This window comes from Scyliorhinus canicula, chromosome 25, assembly GCF_902713615.1.
Source record: "Scyliorhinus canicula chromosome 25, sScyCan1.1, whole genome shotgun sequence".
In the NCBI taxonomy this organism is placed as follows: Eukaryota; Metazoa; Chordata; class Chondrichthyes; order Carcharhiniformes; family Scyliorhinidae; genus Scyliorhinus; species Scyliorhinus canicula.
The window spans coordinates 16,576,450-16,592,393 of record NC_052170.1 but is presented as its reverse complement, the minus strand read 5'-3'; the positions used below and the strand labels follow the sequence as shown (position 1 = coordinate 16,592,393).

General features: G+C 44.8%; 1 protein-coding gene across 1 annotated transcript in view; it reads right to left on the bottom strand.

Moving 5' to 3' along the window:
* The window catches only part of LOC119957061 (adhesion G protein-coupled receptor E5-like), a 74,602-nt gene that overhangs the window by 47,197 nt on the left and 11,461 nt on the right, over nucleotides 1-15,944 (bottom strand). The window contains exons 2-4 of the mRNA XM_038784688.1: nucleotides 8,150-8,200; nucleotides 1,197-1,231; nucleotides 271-379 (exon numbers count right to left, since the gene is read on the bottom strand). Of these exons, the coding sequence (XP_038640616.1) occupies nucleotides 271-379; nucleotides 1,197-1,231; nucleotides 8,150-8,200 (195 nt within the window). The remainder of the gene's footprint in view (nucleotides 1-270; nucleotides 380-1,196; nucleotides 1,232-8,149; nucleotides 8,201-15,944) is intronic.

The window sequence follows — 15,944 nt, the reverse complement described above, 5'->3', positions numbered from 1 at the left end:
TGACACAAACTCTGTGCCATAGCAGCACATAAGAGCACAATATCTGGCAAGGAGGGTCCCTGCACTTAGAATGAGATTAAGATGACAAAAAGCATAGAAACAGGCTTTCGGCCTATCAGTCCATTTATACTTCTCCTCCCGAACTTCCCCATCTAACTCTATCAGCAGATCCATATATTTCACCCTCTCACTTTCTCCAGCTGCTTCTTAAATGCATTTTGGAGTATTCCTCTCAACCTCTCCCTGTGATAGCAAGTTTCACTTTCTCACCTGTATTTCTGGAAGCATTAGAAAGAAGTTTCAGAACGCAAGTGGGGTCTTTTTTTGGTAAACATGATTTTGTGTTCAGTGCCGTAAAACTCAGATCAAGCTCACTGACCTGTTGGCAGAGAGTATATTAGTGAAATTTCTTTTAGATTGAACACCATTTATAATTCCCGTCTGTTGTGACATGGGTTCTTCAGAGGTCTTGAGGCTTGTACGTTTAAAACGTGAACCCATTATTGTTCCCCTTTAACTATTTACAGATCCCAAATATTGTCACACAATGCGCTGCTCCATGCAGGCGGATTTCTTCCAGAATGTTCGCTCTCAGTCGAATACCATGTGACTCTATACATCATACCACCAGTAGTGCTATTCCCCAGCCACTGTTTAACCTGTGGTGTTACCTGCGTGGTCGATAACATGTGTTACTCAATCCTTGGTTGATGGTGAGGTCCTCTGATTTTGTTGAAGAAGACTCGAACTCATCCAGTAACAACAAAGATTTATTGAGTAACTATAACTATAGATGCATGAGTTCTTTACCTTAACATGGAAACTAGGGATTGGTTGACAAGATTTAACAATAATAACTAAATGTAACTCCACCAACTATCTATGTGATTCTGATGTTACCCTGTTCACAGTACACCAGCGAGAGAGAGGGAGAGAGAGAACCCGTGTGGCTGCTCTTTATACCCCTGTTGGCCCAGCCCTCTCGTGATCGTGTGGTGCTGCTATTTACCCATTAACCCGTTGTGTGCATGCAACTACGGAGATCACTACAAAACCTTGCTCTGCCAAGCAAGGAACTAAATGAAGTCAAATTGTTGCATCTGGTATAGGGTGGAAACTAAAAATGAAACCAGCACAAATTGGCTGTGATGATGGGGGAAATTGAGGAGGACATGGGCTACAACATTCAAGCTTACCTCCTTTCCTGGATTCTTCGAACAAAATCCCAGCCCTTGAACAGAAATAGAATCAGTTTGAGACTTGTTATTCACCATTTGCAATCTAAAAAAAGTTTCAAGGACTATTCAGGGGGAGACATTAGTGAGACAATTGAGCTGACAAACATTAAACACTGATCTTGAGTCTAGCTCTACTGAACGCCGCTATTATAATCTTTACTTTGTAGATGACTAACTCCAATGGTAGTTCTGATGTGATCTGTGTCCAAATAAATTATTTTATTGAATAATGAGAGAAAATGCCGCCGATGTTCAGTAGTTCAGGTAGCTCCTGTAGAGAGATAAGCAGAGTTAACGGGGGCTGGATTTTAACTTACCTGCTGGAGGAGTGGTTTGGCATTCCAGGTTCGTGAGGCAGGGTTCCCAACAGACAATAGAATTCTGGACATTACAAATATTCTTACATATTTTTGCATGTTCTCTGCATGCAAAAATGACATGTCCAGCCTTCGCATACTCGTTTGATTAAACAAAGGCAAGTTGCAGAGGTGGGTTGGGAACTGAAGTTCCATTGTGCATTCTCCATGGCAACCCCTCGACCAATCCAAGTTGAGCTGCCAACGAATCAGCACCCTTTTTCCATCTGGTATAAATTGTTGCTCCCTTTGAAATTTGACATTCTTGCGTCTGTCCTGATCAGTGCGTGATGAAAAGCTTTGACAGCTTGTCTCTTTTTTCAGCAATGACAGATTTTTAATGCAATGTCATTGCTGCGTTCCCTATGGGACACCAAGTCAACAGGCTAGGCTTCCAGATGGGTGAGAGACATTTGGTGCAGGCTGCAAGGAAAAGGCAGGCCCTAGTCTAGTGGGCTTGGGGGAGCAGGGGAATATACCTGGGTCCGAGGCGGGTGATCACAAGGATGGGGTCATCTCTGGCGAGGGACCAGAGGTCATTCTGGACCACAGGCCTGTGAGTGAGAGGGGGCGAAATAGGAGGCCACTGGGTAGAGGTCAGAAGCCTGGGAGTGGTCGGAGGCCTAATGGTGTGAGGTAGGAGTCAACCAGGACAAATGGAACGGCTGGATAAAGCCACTCACCCCATACCTCCTGAATCCAGCAACCCTCGCCTGTGTTTCATTCCCTGAGTTCTGGAGACTCAAGAAACTCGGCAGTCCACCACCGAGGGGTAGGTATTCCGTCCCCGCTCGGCACAGGAATCGTTGTGGGCAGCACAGACAATCTAACAGACTGCTCAAAGCTCTGTTCAACCCAGGTGAAAATCTCTGGTCTCAGGGTGGGCGCGACCAGAAAATCCCAACCTAAATGGCAAGGAGTGAATAACAATGAGGCTCAGGGCCTCATTATAACATTCAAAGTGCCAATCCCACCCTTGGACCTGATTGTTCGCCCTCTAAAAGTCCCACCTCTGTTAAAACTGGAAGTGGCATGCCTGGGCAGCATGGTAGCACAGTGGTTAGCACTGTTGCTTCACAGCTCCAAGGTTCCAGGTTCGATTCCCTGCTTGGGTCACTGTCTGTGCGGAGTCTGCACGTCTCCTCGTGTGTGCGTGGGTTTCCTCCAGGTGCTCCGCTTTCCTCTTACAACCCAAAGATGTGCAGGTTAGGGTGGATTGGCCATGCCAAATTGCCCTTAGTGTCCAAAAAGAGTGGGTGGGGTTACCGGGTTACGAGAATAGGGTAGAGGTGTGGGCTTAGGTAGGGTGCTCTTCCCAAGGGCCGGTGCAGACCCGATGGGCCGAATGGTCTCCTTTTGCACTGCAAATTCTATGGTTCTATGATTCTGTGATTCTGTCATTCTATGGTTCTATGATTCTGTGACTCAAGCTTTCAACAGCTTAACCTCCCATTAATTACATCATCTGCATCTCAGTAGATTCCATAACCTGCTGAGCTTGGACTGTACACCACTCCCTCCTGTATTATCTGCACGTCAGGGAATCTCCAACAATCAAAAATTATTCCATTTGCTCTTTATCTGTAATCAAGTAAGTGGTTGGAATGAATGATTGCCTCATCTTTTATGACTCTTTGATTACAGTTGTAGCAGCAACACAGTCTGGGTACCTTAACCCAGATTCTTCAATAATATTACTGCAACAAATATAAACCTTAACCTAGGCTTTTAAAATCATTACTGCAATAGGTACAAAGAATAACGTTTGATAATTTCTACATTCATCACAGCTCCTCCCTTAAAAGAATGAACCAGCAATATGAAAGGATGGTTTCACTTTTCATCTTTAAACATTATCATTACTAAACACGACTATTACACTGTATGATACATATCTCGTCATTTTTATGCATAGAAATTTAAACATCAGTTCAATCCCTTTCAGGCTTCAGTTGGGGCTGGTTTAGCACAGGGCTAAATAGCTGGCTTTTAAGGCAGGCTAGCAGGGCGGGTTCAATTCCCGTACCAGCCTCCCCGAAAAGGTGCCAGAATGTGGCGACCAAGGGCTTGTCACAGTAACTTCATTTGAAGCCTACTTGTGACAATGAGCTATTTTCATTTCATTTCATTTCCTTTTCAACTTGAAAGTTCCATTCTTCTCACAGCTCAATGTCATGATAAAGCATCGGCAATCGCATGTTCTCTTCCTACTGCATGTATAATTTTAAAGTTAATTAATTGTAGCTATAAATTCCATCTAAACAGTCTTGCATTTCGATCTTTAAACTTCTCCAAAAAGATAAACGGATAATAGTTTGTCTTAACAATTGTCTTTGATGAATGTTGGCAACATAAACGTCAAAAAGTTGCAATACCAATACCAACCCCAATGTCTGCTTTTCGATAGTCTTATTTTGATGAATATTTAGTTTTCTGGACAGAAATAACCAACGGTTCTTTCGATACCTTCATAATCTTCTTGTAACAGTGCAGCGCCCAACCCCACATCACTCGCATCAAAGGCCACCTTAAATTATTTGTCATAACTGGGTTTTGACAAAACTGGTGCAGTGGTTATACAGTTCAGATTGTCAGATGCCTCCTAACATTCTCATGTCCAGTGAAATTTCCAATTCTTTTTCAAAAGTTCAGTGGAGCAACCACACTGCTGAAATTTGGCACAATTCCTCTGCAGAAACCACTCATGCCCCCCTGAGATCTCAGAAATTATTTTCTTGTTGATGGTATTGGAAATTCCCCCATCGCTTTCATGTCCACCTTTCATAGGGCCACCTCACCACAGTTTGGCCTAAGAAGCTGACTTGGGCTGATTGAACTTTAAACTAATAGACTATTTGGCACTATAAAAGCTGAAGCTTCCTTCACCCTTTCTGATAAAGAGTAGGGTGCTCTTTCCAGGAGCTGGTGCAGACTCGATGGGCCGAATGGCCTCCTTCTGCACTGTAAATTCTATGATTCTATAATATAACTTGATGAACTTTTGATCATTCTTCCTCTACCTGAATATACATACGCCTTCACTTCCTCATTAATACATTATTTCTAATATGATAACACTCCGGTACACTAACAGATTCCTTTTCCATATATACTGCCTGATATAACTGCTTTATCTCTGAATTAATCTGTTGAAATTCAATCAAGTTCCCTGAACTAAAGATATCCACCCACTGCATCCCTCACCTGCTCTAGTTCTTTATCAACAATCTGGTCAGATTGTTTCTGATCACTGAACCTCAGCCTCCCAATCTTTACTCCTGGATTTCTCATCCCGTCTCAACCTGTGACTTGTGATCTTGTTACTACATAATCTGGAAACATGCTAGGATATGCCTCTTGCAACACCTCCATTGTTTGACTTTCCACCAGCTTTTAAACCGCACTCCCACCTGTGATCCAGCTATATATCATTACCCAGAATAAACTCTACCTGAAAAAGGGTAATTTCTCCACTACTTCTACCACCACTTAATTACTTTTCACCACACTCTCTAACCTTACAAAATGTAATACTACTTACCTCACCACTAATCCCACAAATTATCACCTTGTTTTGGCAATACTCCTTCTGTTCAACATATCTCCATACCTCTCAGCATTAAAGATTAACTTTGCCCCTTAATATCTTAACCCCCGTACCTACTCCACATCATACACATGAGTAAACCTTACCCTCACAAATAAAATCATTACAAAGACCTGACAGCTTCTTACTAACTCACCTCTGAACATGCTGTACACTCATTTTCACCTCTTCAGCAGCAACCATGGTCTTCTTCCACTTTAATGAACCGCACTGGATTATCTTGTATTGAAGAGTTTGTCTTCCCAGGACTTTTCTTAAGCCCCCAACACTGTGACGTCACAACTTTATTCCAATAAAAACATTTAAGTTTTCTTATCTCTCTTCCACTATCATGACATTCCTTTTTAACGAGCGGTAAAACTTCTTTAATATCTCCAACTAGACCTCCTTTGCCTTGACCACCTATGGATTTCTCATTTTCCCCATTTCTACCCTTCACCAATTGAAATTAATGTTGAAAATCAAACTTTGATTTGTAAACGAATTCAAAATCATCTGCCATTTCTGCTGCATATCTAGCAGTTTTAACCCACTGTTCTTTGACATGAGTTATCACTATTGTGGGTAATGAATCTTTAAAGTCCTACAAAATAACCATTTCCCAAGCTTCATATGTTTGACCTATTTTTAATCCTCTCATCCATCTATCAATGTTATTTTGTTTGATTCTTTCAAATTCTATATCCATGTGCACTGATCATTTCCTTAGATTTCTAAACTTCTGACTGTAGGCTTCTGGCACTAGTTAATATGCACTTAATATGTTTTTATCACCTCATGATAATCCCTCGATACCTCCTATGATAGTGACACAAACACTAGCTCAACTATTAACTTTGTTTGAACCAACAAAATCCACATGGTCTTCAGCCAATTCAATTGTTTAGCTACTTTTTAACAAATGGATTTTAGAAAAAGGCTTCCACATCTTTTTACTCAAACCTTGGCAGTGTTTGAATATATTTAAACATATCCCTCTTGGCAAAGAGAGGTTACTTCTTCCTCCAGACATTCCTCAACATCTGCATTTAACTGCCACCTTTTAAGTTTATAATATCTTTGAAGTTCCATTTTCCGAAGCTCGCAATCTCTCACCTTGCCTTTTTCCTCCATTGCCGCTCTTTTCTTTGCCCTTTCTTCTGCCATTTCCTCTCTTTCCCTTTCCTCGTCCTCCATTGCTAATCTTTCGACTTACACATCATAGTCATAGAGTCATAGAATTTACAGTGCAGAAGGAGGCCATTCGGCCCATCGAGTCTGCACGGCTCCTGGAAAGAGCACCCTACCCACGGTTAACACCTCCAACCTATCCCCATAACCCAGTAACCCCACCGACCACTAAGGGCAATTTTTGGACACTAAGGGCAATCTATCATGGCCAATCCACCTAACCTGCACATCTTTGGACTGTGGGAGGAAACCGGAGCACCCGGAGGAAACCCACGCACACACGGGGAGGATGTGCAGACTCCGCACAGACAGTGACCCACCAGGGAATCGAACTCGGGTCCCTGACGCTGTGAGGTAGCAGTGCTGACCACAGTGTCACCATGTCACTCTTTATTTATCTGAATCGAACCTGGGACCCTGGAGCTGTGAAGCGATTGTGCTATCCACAATGCTACCGTGCTGCCGGCATCAAGCTTCCTCATTTCAATTTCTTTATGAGAAGATCTTCCTCCCTCCTGCATTTCTAATTGTTTCATTTGTAATTAAACTTTAGCTATTTCCAATGATTCAGGCTGTGTCTTCGGAAAATGTAAATGTTGAATTATCGCTTTAATTATCTCCAACTTCTTCACGCCTACAGGTGAAGCCAATGGCAGTTTGTCCACCAAATCCAAAAGGTTTGTTTTAACCACCGTTTGTAACCCACCCAGAGTGACCTCTTCCATTCCCAGAAAATTCTTAGCCACTGAAAAAGCCATTTTACCAGTTACTCCCTATTTAAAGTGACAAGAGTATCGACACATGAAATAAAGCACCAACTCCGCACGTTCGCTTTCTTTAAATTCTTTAACTTCAATAATCCCAAGCCAAACAAGGAATTACACATTTGACTCTAGGTAAAGAACCTTCAACTCGTGTTAAGATATTGGACCAGAAAGACAAACAATTTTCCAGTTTGTAAAACTGAGAGGAAAGAATATTTCACCCCTGGAGTGATGACTCTGCCCAATAGGTATTTTTTATGTAATAACCACATTAACATCAAATAAATAGCTTTACAACTATCAGTTAAACAGTTCTTATGCAAAAGAAAAAAAATTAAGTTCCTATCTATACCTGCCACTAATTCAATTAAGCAACCAATATAGTTCAAATGCCACCTGTAAATAAAGTTAACAAAACAGGTTTACTTGCTTATCTGCAAAGAAGTTTGGAGAGGGTTCCTTTTAAGAGCAGATCCAGTGCATCTCTGCTCAAACTAACAGCACCTGGCAAAACTGCTGTCCAACTTAAACATTCCAGCAGACTGCAAACCTGCAGACAGTCCTGGCTCTTCCCATCGATTCCATCATGTATCCCACTCAGTTCCATGACATGCTTAGATCAGACTAAACACCACTCCCTCATAAATTATGTACACTCCAGGGAATCTCCAGCAATAAAGATACAATGCAATTAGTCCTTTAACCAGGTGAGTGGTTGGAATGAATGATTGCCTCACATTTTACGACTTCTTAATTACACTTTTAGCTGACACACAGTCTGGATACCTTAATCTGAGTTCTTTAATAATATTACTGCAATAAATATATACATTAACTCAGGCTTTTAATAACATTATTGCAACATATAATATATAATATAGAACAGTTTCTATATTCATCACATCTGCATTTCCAGCTGTGTTTTCAATTCCGATTTCTTGCATCTGCTTTTTCATTTGATTGAGGAAATGGCTTAAAGATAAATTATATATTTATTGAAACATTGTGACTCACAAGTGCATTTGTTGTCCTTGGCTGATGTTGACGTAAGACCCGAGACCACCACTGAAATGGAAGGAGTGTTCGATTATTATATAAGAACATAAGAACATAAGAACATAAGAACATAAGAACATAAGAACTAGGAGCAGGAGTAGGCCATCTGGCCCCTCGAGCCTGCTCCGCCATTCAATGAGATCATGGCTGATCTTTTGTGGACTCAGCTCCACTTTCCGGCCCGAACACCATAACCCTTAATCCCTTTATTCTTCAAAAAACTATCTATCTTTACCTTAAAAACATGTAATGAAGGAGCCTCAACTGCTTCACTGGGCAAGGAATTCCATAGATTCACAACCCTTTGGGTGAAGAAGTTCCTCCTAAACTCAGTTCTAAATCTACTTCCCCTTATTTTGAGGCTATGCCCCCTAGTTCTGCTGTCACCCGCCAGTGGAAACAACCTGCCCGCATCTATCCTATCTATTCCCTTCATAATTTTAAATGTTTCTATAAGATCCCCCGTAAATGCTTTCAATCTCACAATGGGCAGAGTAGCATTAGGAAAGGCGGTGGCAGAGTGGCATTGTCACTGGACCCGTAATCCAGGGGCCCAGGGTAATGCACTGGGGACCCGGGTTCAAATCCCACCAGGGCAGATGGTGAAATTAAAATTCAATTAAAAAATCTGGAATTCACAGAATCATTGAAGCCCCAGAGTGCAGAAGGAGGCCATTTGGCCCATTGAGTCTGCGCCGACCCTCTGAAACAGCATCCCACCTAGGCCCACTCCACCCACCTTTTCACCGTAAACCCTATCTCGCACGCCCACAACTAAGGGACAACTAAGGGACAATTTATCATGGCCAATAAACCTACACATCTGTGGGCTGAAAGTCTAAGGATGGAATAAATGTTGTAAAAACCCATCCGGTTCACTAATGCCTCTTTAAGGGAAGGAAATCCACCATCCTTACCCGGTATGGCCGACATGTGACTCACAACCACCATGATACAGATGACTGTAAACTCCAAAATGTCACAAAGTTCAAGGGCAAATGGGGATGGGCAATAACTGGTGGTCCAGCCAGAAATTCTTGCATCTTATGAACAAATAAAAATAAATTGAGTACATATATCAAGCTGATTTTCTCGTATATAGAATATAATATATATAATTCTATATAAGGGGCAGCACGGTAGCATTGTGGATAGCACAATCACTTCACAGCTCAGGGTCCCAGGTTCGATTCCGGCTTGGGTCACTGTCTGTGTGGAGTCTGCACATCCTCCCCGTGTGCGTGGGTTTCCTCCGGGTGCTCCGGTTTCCTCCCACAGTCCAAAGATGTGCAGGTTAGGTGGATTGGCCATGATAAATTGCCCTTAGTGTCCAAAATTGCCCTTAGTGTTGGGTGGGGTTACTGGGTTATGGGTTATGGGGATAGGGTGGAGTTGTTGATCTTGGGTAGGGTGCTCTTTCCAAGAGCCGGTGCAGACTCGATGGGCTGAATGGCCTCCTTCTGCACTGTAAAATTCTATGAATATTGGAAGATCAAACCATACTAGGGACTCCAGGCAGGCAGTTTCAACAAGGGGTTTTGTGAAGACATCAATGTAGTTGAAAGAATACAATTCTTTTGCAATTAATATTGGAAGCGGTAAAACATCAAATGCATACACAATAGAGGATTCATGCAGGAACCTAATACAGCTAATGGGGCCGTGATAGCATATTGGTTCAGAGTATACGACTGTACTGATGGCAAAACTGTCATCATTCCCCACCATCACTCTGTGAAACTGACTGCAACTTTTATGTCTGCAAGTGTGCAGTTAAATGAAGAACATAGAACAGAGAACAGTACAGCACAGAACAGGCCCTCGATGTTGTGCCGAGCAATGATCACCCTACTCAAGCCTAACGTATCCACCCTATACCAGTAACCCAACAACCCCCCCTCCCCCCCCAAATTAACCTTACTTTGACACTAAGGGCAATTTAGCATGGCCAATCCACCTAACCCGCACATCTTTGGACTGTGGGAGGGAACCGGAGCACCCGGAGGAAACCCACGCACACACGGGGAGGACGTGCAGACTCCGCACAGACAGTGACCCAGCCGGGAATTGAACCTGGGACCCTGGAGCTGTGAAGCATTTATGCTAACCACCATGCTACCGTGCTGCCCCAGAAGAAGTTGTTGCCTGTGATTCCCTCACTCCTCCACAGGCTGTGCTGTTAAGGTCCCTACAGATGGGAATCAATTAGAAATCACTGAATTGATGTGAACTCCCACTTTCTGCTCCAAGCAGAAAAAGAAAGTTATTTTACTTCAGCTTCTTCATCAATCACCTTTCTTCCATCATAAGGTCAGAAATGTTGATGTTTGCGGATGATTATGAAATGTTCAGCACCATTCACGACTCCTCAGATAATGAAGCCGTCCATGTCAAAGTGCAGCAAGACATGGACAACATCCAGGCTTGGGTTGACAAGTGGGGAGTAACATTTGCACCACATAAGTGCCAGGCAATGACCATCCCCTTGACATTCAACGGCATTACCATCGCTGAATCCCCTACTATCAACAGCCTGAGAGGTACCATTGAGCAGCAGGAATGGACTAACCATAAAATTTACTCCGATTACAAGAGCAGGTCAAAGGCTAGGAATCCTGTGAGTAACTCACCCCTTGACTTCCCAAAGCCTGTCCACCATCTACAGGCACAAGTCAGGAGTGTGAGGGAATACTCTCCACTTGCCTGGATGAGCGCAGCTCCAACAACACTCAAGAAGCCCAACACCATCCAGGACAAAGCAGCCTGTTTGATTGGCACCCCTTCCACAAACATTCAACCACTCCACCACCGATGAACAGTGACAGCCGTGTGTACCATCTACAAGATGCACTGCAGGAACTCACCAAAGCTCCTTAGGTAGCACCTTCCAAACCCACAACTGCTACCACACAGAAGGACAAGAGCAGCAGATACCTGGGAACCCCACCACCTGGAGGTTCCCCTCCAAATCACTCACCATCCTGACTTGGTATATTGTTGCTGTTCCTTCACTGTTGCTGGGTCAAAGTCCTGGACCTCCCTCTCTAACTGCACTGCAGGTGTGCCTACACCAACATGGACTGCAGGTGGTTAAGCTGATGGCTCAAGGGGCAATTAGGGATGGGCAATAAACACTGGCCTGTCCAGCGACACCCACATCTCATCAATAAAAAAATATTTTCAGGGCAGTACCAAGGGAGTGCTGCAGAGTCCCCGGTGCAGTTTCTATGAAGCAAGGCACCATTTGCCCCCTCAGATTGACATAATTAATCCCATGCTGCTGGGTCTCGATCATTTATTTTCCAGCCAACATCACAAAAACAGATGAACTGGTCATTATCGCATCGCAGTTAGTGGGAGCTTGCAGTGAGCAAATTGACTCGCCTATTTCCTACAATACAAACAGAGGCGCGTCAAAGATATTTTATTGAGATTACAAAACCTTTCAATTTTCTTTCTTGTTCAACACTTCTTTCTTTCTCACTTTAAACCTATTCATGTTCCTTCACTCATGCTTGATCTATCTGCATCAACGTCGTATTGTTCCTCATTGGGGTGTTGTTTTGCTTTTATTTTCCAGAGATAAATGAGTTAGTGGCTCAATGATTGACTTGAGGAGGAAGTCGCACCTCGTGACTGCCACCAGGGAGTGTTGCCCAACCTTGTCCCTCGATCCTCGGGGGCTACAGGCACCTCTGTGCCACCAGCGTGGTCATCACAACTGATTTTTGCTTTTGAAGCCAATCGTGCTTGGCACTGGCTTGACGTTAGGCCGTTTAATTTCGGGGCGGGGGAGGGAATGGCGTTGTTGCAGCATCGAGGTCTCTGATGACATGATAATTTATTGAGAAGTAGGGGCTGGTTTAGCTCACTCAGCTAAATCGCTGGCTTTTAAAGCAGACCAAGCAGGCCAGCAGCATGGTTCGATTCCCGTACCAGCCTCCCCGGACAGGCGCCGGAATGTGGCGACTAGGGGCTTTTCACAGTAACTTCATTGAAGCCTACTCGTGATAATAAAACGATTTTCAATTTTTCAATCAGGTCATGCCCTTTCTAGGCCTGAACATGATTGAGTTATCGGAGAGGAGAGGGGAGGGGCGGGCCTCAAGCAAAGATCTCGCCGACGCAATTCCCACTTTTGGCCGCTCACGAGATTTGACGGCCGTTTTTTGCGCCTGCAGCTAACGCATCGCTAGATCGCGTCCTGAGACTCGCTTTCACTTCTGGGCCGATCATGGTTGGATTAATCAAATTTAAATTGCGCCAACTGCAGTGATGAGATTTGAACCCGCATCCCGAGCAGTTCACCTGGGTTTCTGTATTTCCAGCCCTGTGACATTACCACAACGCCATCATCTCGACAAGTGGCACCTTTTGAAGAGGCAAAGAACTAAAGGCGCTTCACAGGTGAAACAATACAGGTACTGACCCACATTGGGAGGGTGATGAGAGGTAGGCGGAGGCTTGGCAAAGAAAGGAGGTCATCGGTGGCAACAAGTAAGAGTGGAGGTATTCTGCTGCGGTGGTTAGTGTCCGAGCCTCTAAGCCAGAAGCTCTGGGTTTGAGACTTTTATGAAGACGTGGAGAGTCCACACCGAGTTGTATTAAAAAAAACAGGTTGATTAAGAAGGCTACAATACACGGCTCCCAATAGTTCCCGATTGGGTCTTCACGGTCGGTGCCGAACTGGCCAACAGTATGCACAATATAGATTGAGTTTCCCGCGCTACCTTAACGAGGGAGGTCATACCCCGCAAGGGACACACTCCGTAAGTCCCGTGCAAGGGTTTATGACAGAGTCCGATCTCAAGACCTGATGGCCGAGGAAGATGCGTCCATAACACCGCCAAATGGGGTGAGTGCAAACCTGTAAAACCCTTCCAAACATGCCAATGGCTGGCGGGAAGAGCGGGAGAGACCCCTGCTCAGCCACGCTCGATGAGGAGTGGCATCCCTCCAGCTATAAGCCCCTGACGACAGACTAGCGACCTGTTCCGGGAGTTACTAGTTATGGAAATGGATGAAAGTTTGCCTTAGTGAAGAAGAACATGTCGAGTGAGATAGGTCCTTCCTGTTAATTTCCATTGTTCACATTTGTATCATTTTATTATTATTGTTTTCGTCCATGGACCCATAATCGGGAGGTGCCTTTAAGCAAAAGACTCAAAGGCAAAATGGAGGTGGTGTATCTGGATTTCCAGAAAGCTTTTGACAAGGTGCCACACAAAAGATTGCTGCATAAGATAAAGATGCATGGCATTAAGGGTAAAGTAGTAGCATGGATAGAGGGTTGGTTAATTAATAGAAAGCAAAGAGTGGGGATTAATGGGTGTTTCTCTGGTTGCCAATCAGTAGCTAGTGGTTCAGTGTTGGGCCCACAATTGTTCACAATCTACATAGATGATTTGGAGTTGGGGACCAAGGGCAATGTGTCCAAGTTTGCAGACGACACTAAGGTGAGTGGTAAAGCAAAAAGTGCAGACGATACCGGAAGTCTGCAGAGGGATTTGGATAGGTTAAGTGAATGGGCTAGGGTCTGGCAGATGGAATACAATGTTGACAAATGTGAGGTTATCCATTTTGGTAGGAATAACAGCAAAAGGGATTATTATTTAAATGATAAAATATTAAAACATGCCGCTGTGCAGAGAGACCTGGGTGTGCACATGCATGAGCCGCAAAAAGTTGGTTTACAGGTGCAACAGGTGATTAAGAAGGCAAATGGAATATTGTCCTTCATTGCTAGAGGGATGGAGTTTAAGACTAGGGAGGTTATGTTGCGATTGTATAAGGTGTTAGTGAGGCCACACCTGGAGTATTGTGTTCAGTTTTGGTCTCCTTACCTGAGAAAGGACGTACTGGCGCTGGAGGGTGTGCAGAGGAGATTCACTAGGTTAATCCCAGAGCTGAAGGGGTTGGATTACGAGGAGAGGTTGAGTAGACTGGGACTGTACTCGTTGGAATTTAGAAGGATGAGGGGGGATCTTATAGAAACATATAAAATTATGAAGGGAATAGATAGGATAGATGCAGGCAGGTTGTTTCCACTGGCGGGTGAAAGCAGAACTAGGGGGCATAGCCTCAAAATAAGGGGACATTTGTGGACCAGAACAGATTGTTGGTGATGTTTACATCTAGGAATTTGAAGCTGTCAACCTTCCCCACCTCGGATGCAGACAGGGGTGTGTACGATACTTTGTTTCCTGAGGTCAATGACCAGCTCTTTAGTTTTGCTGACATTGAGGGAGAGATTGGTGTTGTTACACCACTCCACGAGGTTCACTATCTGCGTCCTGTACTCTGACTCGTCATTGTTCGAGATCCAGTCACTATGGTCGTGTCATTAGCAAACCTGTAGATGGAGTTGGAGTATAGTTTGGGGATAGGTACGCAGCCTTACAGGGCCCCGGCATTGAGGACTATCGTGGAGGAGGTGTTTATCCTTACTGAGACCCCCGATCGGCCGCGCGCCCGACCCTCAATCCCCGCACAAGCACTTCCCGGCCGCCTGTAAAGCCCTGCCTGGCCTCCGATCCGCCCGCCCCCGACCAGGACGGCAGGGGACTGAGTCTGCAGCCGCCACACAAGTAACCCGACCGGCTGGAGCACATTAGATCCACGCCGTCGGTACGTCAGCCGGTCGGGGGCGGAGTATGGCGGAACAGGCCTCTGGCAATGGCCCCAGGTGGCGCGGCGTACTCCCCGAGTACGGCGCCTTTCGGGGCCCCCAGAATCGGTGAACCGGTGCCGGTCCCGATTCCTTGCGGGAAATGGATTCTCCGCCCCTGCGCCGGCATCGATTTTGGCACGAGGCTGCGGAGAATCCAGCCCAGTATATTTATAGGACTGCTCTATGGTGCCATCTAGTGTTGAGACACGTGAACATCACCCTTCACACTCCCGACACTATACATACCATTACAAGGGGGTGGGGAGGAATTGAACAGCACTTTCAAAGACCTGGCACCGAGCCAATGGCCCGAATGGCCTTCTCCTGCATTGTAGGGATTCCATGAATGAATGTCTGTTTAAATACCAGTGCCTTCCAATCAGTTGCCCCTCATAGTTAAGCTGGCATCGGCCTGCCATATATATGCCCCCAACACCTGGACCTTCCACCTTTGATTCCCAAGATTCACTGGTGTCGTACGAGAGCTGAGCGGAGGGAAAGACCAGGGAGAGGGGACACCCTTGACCTCGATCCTCTGGTCCGTGGGAGGAAATGACAGTTCTCCAGGATTCCGATCCTTGTTTGCGGCCCCGTGTTGACCAATAGGAACATAGAACATAGAACATTACAGCGCAGTACAGGCCCTTCGGCCCTCGATGTTGCGCCGACCTGTGAAACCCCTCTAAAACCCATCTACACTATTCCCTTATCGTCCATATGTCTATCCAATGACCATTTGAATGCGTTTAGTGTTGGCGAGTCCACTACTGTTGCAGGCAGGGCATTCCACGCCCCTACTATTCTCTGAGTAAGGAACCTACCTCTGACATCTGTCCTATATCTAGCTCCCCTCAATTTAAAGCTATGTCCCCTCGTGCTGGACATCACCACCCGAGGAAAAAGACTCTCACTGTCCACCCTTATCGAATCCTCTGATCATCTTGTATGCCTCAATTAAGTCACCTCTTAACCTTCTTCTCTCTAATGAAAACAGCCTTAAGTCCCTCAGCCTTTCCTCATAAGATCTTCCCTCCATACCAGGCAACATCCTGGTAAATCTCCTCTGCACCCTTTCCAATGCTT